Source organism: Wolffia australiana, chromosome 5, assembly GCF_029677425.1.
Source record: "Wolffia australiana isolate 7733 chromosome 5, ASM2967742v1".
Taxonomy (NCBI): Eukaryota; Viridiplantae; Streptophyta; class Magnoliopsida; order Alismatales; family Araceae; genus Wolffia; species Wolffia australiana.
Window position 1 is genome coordinate 136,667 of NC_135839.1, and position 10,550 is coordinate 147,216.

At 42.0% G+C, this 10,550-nt stretch overlaps 1 protein-coding gene across 1 annotated transcript; it reads left to right on the forward strand.

Annotated features, from left to right (window-relative positions):
- Positions 1-4,876: 4,876 nt before the first annotated feature.
- On the forward strand, positions 4,877-6,055 carry LOC144702937 (delta(12)-fatty-acid desaturase FAD2-like). The gene has a single exon (XM_078574963.1). The coding sequence runs from the start codon at positions 4,877-4,879 to the stop codon at positions 6,053-6,055; it is 1,179 nt and encodes a 392-aa protein (XP_078431089.1).
- Positions 6,056-10,550: the final 4,495 nt, after the last annotated feature.

Below are 10,550 nucleotides of genomic sequence, written 5' to 3' on the forward strand. Positions count from 1 at the left end.
TTAAGAGTGTGCGCAATCCAAGACAAAGCCGATGCTCAAATCGTCCTATGGTCTATGAGGGACATGGAGAGGAATATAGAGTCTGGTATTCTCTTTAACCTAGTTGTATAAGGCACACACTCAATACTTTGATATTATGTTTGCCACATCACAATTCATTGTAGGCCAGAAGAACTGATACCCCATATATGCAATAGACTTACCTCAACCTTCATAATATAATGAAGTCATTATATCATGATAACATCATCCCACAACTATTAGATGTGTGTGGGATGCGTAGGCAAAAATCATAAAAGAGAAAACCTCCTTTAACAATACAATTAATCTTCTTCATAGGACTTTCCTCTATGGACTAGATGACAAGGGAAAAAATGGACATTCCGAATAACACACTTTCAACTGTTCCAAACCGGTCACTTTAACTTTCATAACATATAGCAAGCAGGTTCGCCCACTCAATGCATCCACAGCCTATTTTTTTATCCCCTTCTAATGATGCAAAACAAAGGTATTTGACTGGATGTACTCAACCCAATGCCCATTTCTACAATTTAACTTTTATGGGGAGTGAAGATATTTCAACACCTCGTGATAGTAATAAAGAACAAAGTCCTTTGAAAGCAGAGATTGGCATTAGTGATGCAGAGAATGAGAAATAGCATAAAACTCCTTATCACATGCAGAATATTTGAGCTTGATATTATTAAACATCTCACTCAAAGATGCACACGGATGATTTGTTTGAATCAAAACACCACCAATACCCAGTCCTGATGCATCGGATGCAATCTCAAAGTATTTATGGATCCTGACGGTGTTGTGGGATGTAGAACACGGTAAATAATGTGTTGAAAAAATTGGCCAGAATGGATTGATATAAGTAAATTGGTGTTTTGAACAGGATGAGTGTGTAGATTTAAAAAAGTCATTTGACCTTATATTCCATCAGGATCATGTTAATTTTTTGTTGTAAAATACATCTTCTCCACTTTTTGTTCTCTCCACGCTTCATGCAATGAATTGCACCAAGAAAGTTAGGGAATCTTGTATTCACTTTGATGCAGGACAACGTCTGGGACGAGGTCCGGCAGTCACCGAGGGGGTGGGATCGGTGTCAAGATCGACGGTGCGCGACGCCTACTTAGGGGCAGTCGTCTAACACGGGTATCCTACGAGGATGACCTACGATGGAATGCTCCGGGTAGGGGTCTTGTACGGGTAGTCGCCAACGAGCAAAGGGGGAGCCGACGTCCGGGTGTCGACGGGGTCGCCCGGAGATGAGTAGGTAGACCTCCTGACCCTCGTCTGGAGGGACGAGATTGCTATGGCGCCGAACGGGATATCTCCCGCCGGATGTTGCTCGCACGTGTCAGGCGGACCCGACTCGTACCAAACCAGGTAAGACGCACAATAATACGTAATCTTCACTCGTCCTGTCACCCTCACCTATGTCTAACCCGAGCGCGGTAGAGGCAAAAGAAAGCTTACTGCAAGAAAGAAAAGACGGGTTAGGAAACGATGTACCTGGTCGTCGCCTCAGGTCATGGGCATCGTTTCAAGCAGGATGGTTGGTCTAGTGCCCGAGGGGTCTAGGGGTGTGACGTCGCTTGCTAACTCGGGGCACCGAATTGGTCGGGCGTGGTCGGTGTACAGCTCGACCGGAGGGGCGTGGACGGAACACGCGGGGCAGGACGCACTAGGAGGCACGGCGTTGGGCACGTCAAGGGCGGTCCAGGAAGCACTCGGAGGCACGGCGGTGTCGCAGAATGTCCAGTCAAGGGGGGCAATCGCACGGCTCTAGCACGTTCAGCGCAAGGAGCGCACACGGGTACGGCGGGGGTGCGCACACCGGGCGCAAGGCTGTCGGGGGCACGAGGGCAGTGTTGCACTCGCTCGCGGCAGAATAATCGCATGCAGGTGCAAACGGCGGTAGGCAGACCCGTTCTGCGATGGCGAGCGTAGGGCGCCAAGGGGCGGTCGAGTGCAGATCGGGCAGTGGGTCGTCGGCGGCTGGCTGGAGCAGACAGGGCGACGGTGCGCGCTTGCACCGGCGTTGACCGACAGAGTCGCCGGCAGCGCGACGGCGGGTGCGAGCGACCGGCGGTCGGGCTGGTGAAACTTCTCGTCAACCAGGAGCACGGAGGGCCTAGCAAAGGGAAGAAGGGGGCGGACGTTCCCGGAGCAGGGGGACGGGAAAACCGCAGTACGGTGGTGCTGTTGATCGGCGTAGAGGCCGTTGCGCCACGCACGCACAGAGGTCACCGCGATCGCGGGGGCACGGCGGGCTGACCGCGGCGACTCGCGAGCACTCAGCTCTACGCCAACTACGTGGGAAGGAGGCCCGGGTGACGTCCTGGCAGAGGCGAAGGAAAGGTCGACGGCCTGAAGGGCAACAGCGGCGGAGATCCCCCTTTCTTCAGCAAACTTCTTCCCTCGTCACTGCTTTCTTCTTCCTCCGTCTTCTTCTCCAGATCCGTAACCCTAATTCTTCACCATGGGTAAACGAACATTCATTCTTTCAAAATTCATCGACTTCTCAGTTTAGGGCAACTCTCTTCCCTTATATAGGGGAAGGGAAAGTTGGCCCATTAGACCAAAAACTAAGTGATAAAACAGGCTACTAACCTACGACCTTGAAGAAAACAAAACAACGATGAAGGACGAAGACGGGAGAGGGGAGATCCTTATAGGACGAACCTCCCTCCTTACACATGACCATGACGAGTCGAAAAACGACGAATGACGAAAGCAAAACTAAAACGACGGACAAAACGAGAACATAGAAGCGATGATAAGGAGTACGTTACCCGGGATATTTGAATCCGGGCGTGCATACTGTTGCCTTGGCTTGCCGAGCGGGCTGAACGCGTACGGCTGGCGGTGTCGGGGGCGACGGTGACGTCTCCGAAGACGTATCCCGGGTTGCTGCCGGTGCTGTCGGGGATGACGATGACGTCTCCAAAGACGTTTCTGGTGCTGCTGCTGGTGCTGCGCCATCACACTTTCTTTTATTATGCTTAGAAATTTAAAAATAAATTCAATAGATTTTTCCCATAGTTTCACATATTTTGTTCTTTATCCATGGCGTGGATAGGAAGAGGAAAGAGAAAAGAAACTACCCTCCAAATTTTAGCTTGATATTCCTTCTGAATCAGTAAAACTCAATCATGAAAACTATTTTATTTGGAAAATGGCCCATTTAGAAATTATTTTATTTGTTTAAATATTTGTATAAATTTCAAAAAAATCAAAAAAAGAGTAGACTATCTTTCCAAAACTAGATTTGATCAATCAAATATTCATAACACATATATATGATCATTTTAATGCAAACAAATATGTAACATTAATTATAATATTACAATAATTGGTTTGTTACTTGTATGAAACACTCGCACATATTAGCAAAATCAATGACAATGTGTAATCATAGTTGTGGCGGAAATAACTTGGGAAGAGATGATGATGAAGAAGAAGAAGAATAGAAGGAATAAGGAGGCAGAAGAGAAGGATCATGACACCAAGAATTGGTCGTTGACGATCGTTGTATTCGTCAAAAAAATATTATGTAATCATTGGTTGGTATTTATAGAGTATATATTAGTAAGGTTTAAGGGCCTATTGCCTTATGGTGATTTCATCTTACGGTGATAATCCTAAAGTTTAATCCTGAATAACGTACAATCCTATTCATCTATCTTTGATCGTATATTGAATCCCAGCCGCTAGTCAAGGACGATGCTGATGAGGGTGCTTCTCCGAATAAATTCCTTATTAATTCAGCATCGAACATTGGTCTAAAGTTATTGCTTTGTTTCGAGTATCAAGCATGCTTGATATCACGAATGATCTTACATTTTTTGTGTTGCATTTAGTAAGACACTTTTGAAGAGGAGTCATCTTTATGCAAATGACTTTCTTGATAACTAGATACTTAAGTACAAGCCGCCAAAAGTTGGGGGCAAGAAGTTGCAGTAATCGGTACTTGCACAGATAAATTATCTGATTTTTTTCTCGAGTTTTAGAGGGCATAGCGAGCGTTAAAGATTTATGAGCCAATATGGAGCGTTTTAATCAGCTATTCTTCCAGGTATTATGTTTATATGTCTCCGTGTTTTATTCCGCGGTTTAAAGGCGCATAGATTAGTTGTTCGGTGGGAATGTTGCCTATACTCGCGCGGAGAATTTTGTAATTCTTAATATTCTTTCGTTAAGCTTTAACGTAATCATATAACCAACAATGTTTGATTTAGCCGTTCTGTGCTCTCTATGAATGAAATAATTAACGAAATATTGGTATCCCGTGACAAAATTGAGTATTCTTTAACTGCCCGCTGATATCAAAAGCCATCAGGACTTGTCCGTTATTGTACGCCCTGAAACTGGAAAGCGGGCCCCCTTATATTTCGAATGAAATACAACACCCACAAAGGTTTTCTCATCACCCCATATTTCAATGCTTAAAGCATTTAGTCCAACACGTTTTCAATTTCCCGCTTGGCATCCATCACTCGCGAATAGTCGAACGTGTGTTTCCCACAATGTCAAACTTTGATCACCGCCTACATTGACCATAAGCGTCCCTGCCCGCCGAAGCAAGAAACTTACAAGTACACGAAAACTGCGAAACATTTGACTTGTTGCATGGTTCAAGGGTTAGGAGCATAGTCGGAGTACGAAATTTGCTAATCGCTATCCACCAATCCTGACTGGTGCAAAGTATGTCTATCACGGCGTTTAACTTTGATGGCCGCCTGCATGGACTGAAAACCCGCTTTATTTACCATGACAGCATAAGAAAACTATAAGTACACCTACAAACTTCACTTTTTCTCTCATTCTTTTTCCTAAGCAGCCAGCTCATTCAGAGACAATGGGCGCCGGAGGCAGACTGTTCACCGAGGAGCCCAACCGTATTATCTCACTGTCAAGAACGAAACTGCCGGAGTCGACGCCAACCCACCGGTTTCCTTCACAGAAGCCTCCGTTCACCCTCGGCGACATCAAGAGATCCGTCCCGTCTCACTGTTTCTCACGCTCTGTGATACGCTCCCTCTCCCATCTCGCCAGAGATCTAACTCTCTGTACTGGACTCGTCTATTTCGCCGTGGCCCTTATTCCTCTCTTTCCTCCGTATCTCCACACCATTCTTTGGGCATTCTATGTTCTCTCACAGGGCACAGTGCTTACAGCAATTTGGATACTGGGCCATGAATGCGGCCATAACGCCTTCTCCCCTTATCCTTCCATGGACGATTCGGTCGGCCTTGTTCTCCACTCTGCACTTCTCATCCCGTACTTCTCCTGGAAGTATAGCCACAGGCACCACCATACTCATACAAACAACATAGAGCTTGATGAGGTTTGGGTGCCCAAGACGAAATCTAAGCTCTCTCCCATGGCCAAGTACCAAAAAAACCCTTTAGGACGTATTATTGGATGGCTAGTGGCGCTTACATTGGGGTGGCCTCTTTACCTCGCATTTAACATCGAAAGTCGCTTCTACGACCGCTTTGCTAGTCATTACGACCCATACGGTCCCATTTTCAGGAACAGTGAGAGGACGCAGGTGATAGTCTCTGACGTAGCCGTGCTCGCCATGGCCGGACTACTGATCAAGCTGTGTGCGGTCTTCTCTCCTGCCGCTATAGTGGGGCTTTATGTTCTTCCTTGGATGGTGGCTAATGCGTTCATTGTGGTTACTTCGTATCTTCAGCACACTCACCCTTCGTTGCCGCACTATGACTCCTCGGACTGGGAATGGTTAAAAGGTGCCCTCGGGACGGTGGATAGGGACTTTGGCGTTGTTCTGAACTGGATTTTGCATGATTTTACAAATACTCATGTTGCGCATCACCTCTTTCCCAAGCTACCGCATTATCATGCGGTGGAGGCTACAAAGGCCATAAGGCCTGTTATTGGGGAGTATTACCAGTATGATCGCACTCCCATCATCAAGGCAATGTGGAGGGAGGCGAACGAGTGTCTCTTTGTCGAGTCCGATCCGCGTTCCGGCAAGACCGGTGTCTTTTGGTTCAGCAACCAGCTCTGAGTTGCCGAGAGCATTCTTCCTCCGCGCATCATTGTATTTCATTGTTTGTCTTTAATTCATTCGAACAGAATTTATTTCTTCATGGGAAAGCAAAAGTCTTTGCATTTATATTGCCCTAGCTCAGGTATGTCTCTGGACTGATGCCTAGTATCCACAATACTAACAGGAAACAAATTAACCCCAGGGTTGGATATTCAAGCATAATACCAACTTGCTGAGAGTATTTTTTTCATCGGACATGTTAGTAAGCTCGATCAAAAATGAAGGTAATGTGACGCAAGAAACAAAGTCATTGTGCATCGTCATTAACTGCTCCTCTTAGCCAAAAGGAAAAACAAACACTGCGCATTTCGTTCCTAGAATGAAATTGCTTCAACAGGTACTCCCATCTGGAGTAAACGACAAACCTCAAGTAAGTATTGTACCCTGTTGGATCATAAAATGAGTAAAATGAACCAGTATTTCGTGTGTGGCAGCTGTGGAAAATCAAAATTATGGTTTAAATATGTGAGGGTTGACTTTCTAATGTCTTATTAGCTTCCCGAATGATCTAAAATTTTCTATGCTCTGCCAGAGTCTTCTAGTTTTAAGATTCTTCTAGAGCCTTCTAGATGTTTCTAGAATCTTATGAAGCCTTATCTAATGGATCCTTCTAAAACCTTGTGGGTTTTTCTAGATGTTCTAGAAAGTTGTGGAAATCTTCTAGAGAGGGAGGTTTCTAGAAGCTTCAAATGAGCTCTATAATAGGATGTGAATGTCTCATCTTGTAGAGCGAATTCTGAGGAAGTTCTGGAAGGAATCTTGAGACTATCCTGTGAGCGACCTTGGAGGGTTCAAGCTTAGTTAATTGGAGAGTTGGAGAAGAGTCAGGGACAATATAGGATCTTGCCGAGAGGCTTTTGTAAAGAGGGGACACCAAGTGTGTATCTTCTTGTTGGTTAGTCCCGTTTGTAAATGTTTTCTATTTTCCCCCTATTTACTTTCTGTTTTGGACCTCATCTGTGAGCATTCATCATCCCATTCAAGAAGGTTATTTTTCTCCAATCATTGTCTGGGTTTTGTTTACTCACATCCCTATACGCATAGTGGAATCTTGAGCTTGGTTGGATACATATTTTAAGCTCTATTAAGTTATATCCTCAACGAAAAAAAAAATCTTTAAACAAAAATTTTAAATGATGATTTTCTTATAGTTTATTTCGTAGTCCAAGGAGAGGAGCCATGATGCCCTGTTAACCACACAAGGGTAGAATTAACAGAATACACGCTCATTTTATAAATATGGTCTTTTAAACGAAAAGATAAATGTTTTAATAACCTATTTAAAATAAATTGATTTTGATTCTCCCATGAGAGATGACATTGATTTTATCATCAATAGATTAAAGTGATAGGTGGGAAGAAGTTTGAGGATGACGATAAACAGTTGCATTTAGAAATGGCCTCGATGTCACATTTCCTTTTAATAACTCATCACGTTATAGTGCTTCTTATTAGTTGACTACAATAATTATAGTGTAACGATTCAAAACTCATATATGCAAACTGTCTATAAAATGATCTCCCCGCAAAAGGTTTTATTCACAATGCATATAAACCTTAATCTCATTCTTGATGTGAAGACAGCCTCTCTTTCTGTTTCATGTATTTGGGACATTGTTTTTAAATTTTTCGGTTAGTCTATATTGACCCGTCTGCACCAAAGACACTGCACGAACATTAAATAAGTTCACTATAGTAAAATTGAGTCAAGTTACTCCACATCCTAAAGTCTGATAAATTTCAAACTAAAATGTTAGATTGATATATATATATATATATATATATTACATTACATATATGTATTATATTGGCCATATTTGCATGTTATCATACATAAATGGACATAAATGACTTGCACTCTAATTTTATGATTGTTTCTAATTTTTTAATATTTTTAAATAATATTTAACCTCAGCGCATTGAAGAAATTTTTTTTTACAGGGCATAAAATATTTTGCTAGAGGTTGTTAAGGGTTTTACTAATTTTCTGGAATTTTTAGATATTTTTTTATAATTTTCTGATCATTATTTAGCCAACAAATGATTTTTAGAATTTAGATAATATATTTTTATTTATTTGGCATTTTAAAAAGCATTTTCTTAATATATATCACATGGCATCCACATCATTCGCCCGAAATTCGGGCGAATGAGTGGATGCATTAAAAATAAAGCTTTATTGGCTCATTATGGTGTCGCAATGCGCGATGCCATAATGAGCAAATCATTACTTCGAAAGAAACAACTAGCACGAGATAAGGAAAATGTAACTTTTGTCAGTTTCAGTTTATTAATTTTTTCATGCCGTATATGCATGCGAAATCAATCTCCCAGTGCATTTATAAAAGAGGAATATTCATCATTTTTTAATACACGCGGAATCGATTCGCCACATGCATTAATTGCACGTGGCAATTGATAACTGCCTGTAACATTATTTAACAAGAAGGGACTTTGTCTTTTTATGATATTTTTTAAACAGGGCAACATGGGCCTTTCTCCTCTACGTAAATGCAGCATTATTGAGCAATGATTGTGGCCTTTGGAAGCGCACAAATACGTGTCAGAACATGATATAAGGCCGGAGATAACAAGGAAAAAAATGTCAGCCAATTAAAAAGTGCCAATTTTTAGATGTGTAAAAGAGAGATAAAATGATCCAACAGCCATGATGAACTGCCAATAAATCTGCGATATCTTGAGATCTGGTCATTTGATCGCGCCCAAATTTTGCGGGCAGGGTTGCGTTTTCACCCTCTACAATCCAGATGGTTGGAGTTTTGGAGGTCGGGAAGAAGGAAAAATTCACTTTTGAAAGCTCTTCCCAAGGATTTGGCCAGGAAGGACACAGGTGATGCTTCGGAAGTCGACAGATATTGGTTCATCATTGAAAGTTGTAAGTTTCTAATTTGCTTTTCGTACTTCTTCTTGAACGATTCTAAAATGCCAAGGCAATGGGCCAAATGTACATGCCCTTGAAGTTGATTTGAATGGAAATTAGCATTGCATTTTGTTTTTTATTCAAGATATGAATTTCAATCCTTAGTTCTACATTGATTTTAATCCAATTTCCCCAAATTCTTCTACTTTCTCTCTCTAGCTTAGTTTGTCTACTTTCTCTCTCTATATTTAGAAATTGATTTTTTTAAAATTCATTCAATATATAAAAAACCTAAATCTAAAATTTCATCCTAAAATTCGTCCATCTTCAAGTACAGTTTTAAAATTCCCTTTCTTGCTTATTAATTCCCATATTTAGTGCATAAAAATTATCTTCATAATTGTCTTGATTCGAATATTGGTAATCCAAATTAAATTGACATCAGAACCAAAATTATCCTATCTATATTGTCTTAACCGAAAATATTAACATTAAAATTAAAATTTTGCTAAATTTTGATTAATTTCAAAATAAAATTATACATGATTAAGGCCTATTAAATGCAAAATTAATTCATTATTGAACTAATTCATTTGGAATAGGATAAAAATTCTTGCTTAGTGCCTCCCTGTGGTTCGGCCCCTTGCTTGCTCTATACATAGTACTTAGTGATTAAGGGTTACTATAAATTTTATAGTATAAGTCTAAAAGCGAAAATAACGACACATTTTATACACCAAATTTAGGCTTATCATAGTCATAGATATTTGAAATGTGCAAAAGAGATGTATTAAATTCACAAGGAGTTGCAACTTAATGTTCATATAGAGCTCTTACCATCACAGGATGACAAGGCCCAACAACAATATCAGCTTTCTAACATATTTATATAGCCTCTGGCCCATTTAAACAATGGCTCTGATATTCTTTTTCATCAGTGATATTCATAATTAAATGTGCAAGTATGGCCCCAACAAGCACCATATTTTAGTTGGTTCATAATATGAGGACCGCTTATGATGGCGAGGTTGCCAATGCATCGACATTGGACGCGTCACCACCGTCAACCGAAGTCAACGCCACCGCTATGGACACTCCACCACTGTCAACCAAAGTCAATGCCGCCGCTATAGATACGCCACCACCGTCATCAGACGAAGTCAACACTCCGCCATCACGCACGTCTTCACGCACGCACGCCCCTTCACGCATCATGACACGTCATCAATGGCAGATCAACAACTGCCCCTTGACGTGACACAAACCACATCTCTCGCCTTTAATTTCTCATATTTAATTTCTCGTCGTTAAGTTGTATTTTCTCTTTCCTCCAAGGCCAATATGTATAGGCCATTGTTTCAAGAAACAGTTAGGCAGTCATTATTCAGGAATTGAGTTTGTTTCTAACTCTTCTTGGAGGACTGCCCAGCCTCCCTTACCCCTTCTCCAACCCCACCATCGCCGCCTCCGCCGCCGTCGCCGCCATCTCGCATCGCCGGCCACCTTCCTCTCCATCTCTCTCGTCTCTTTCTCTCCTTCTCTCTTGTCTCTCTCCTCTCTTTCCATCGCCCA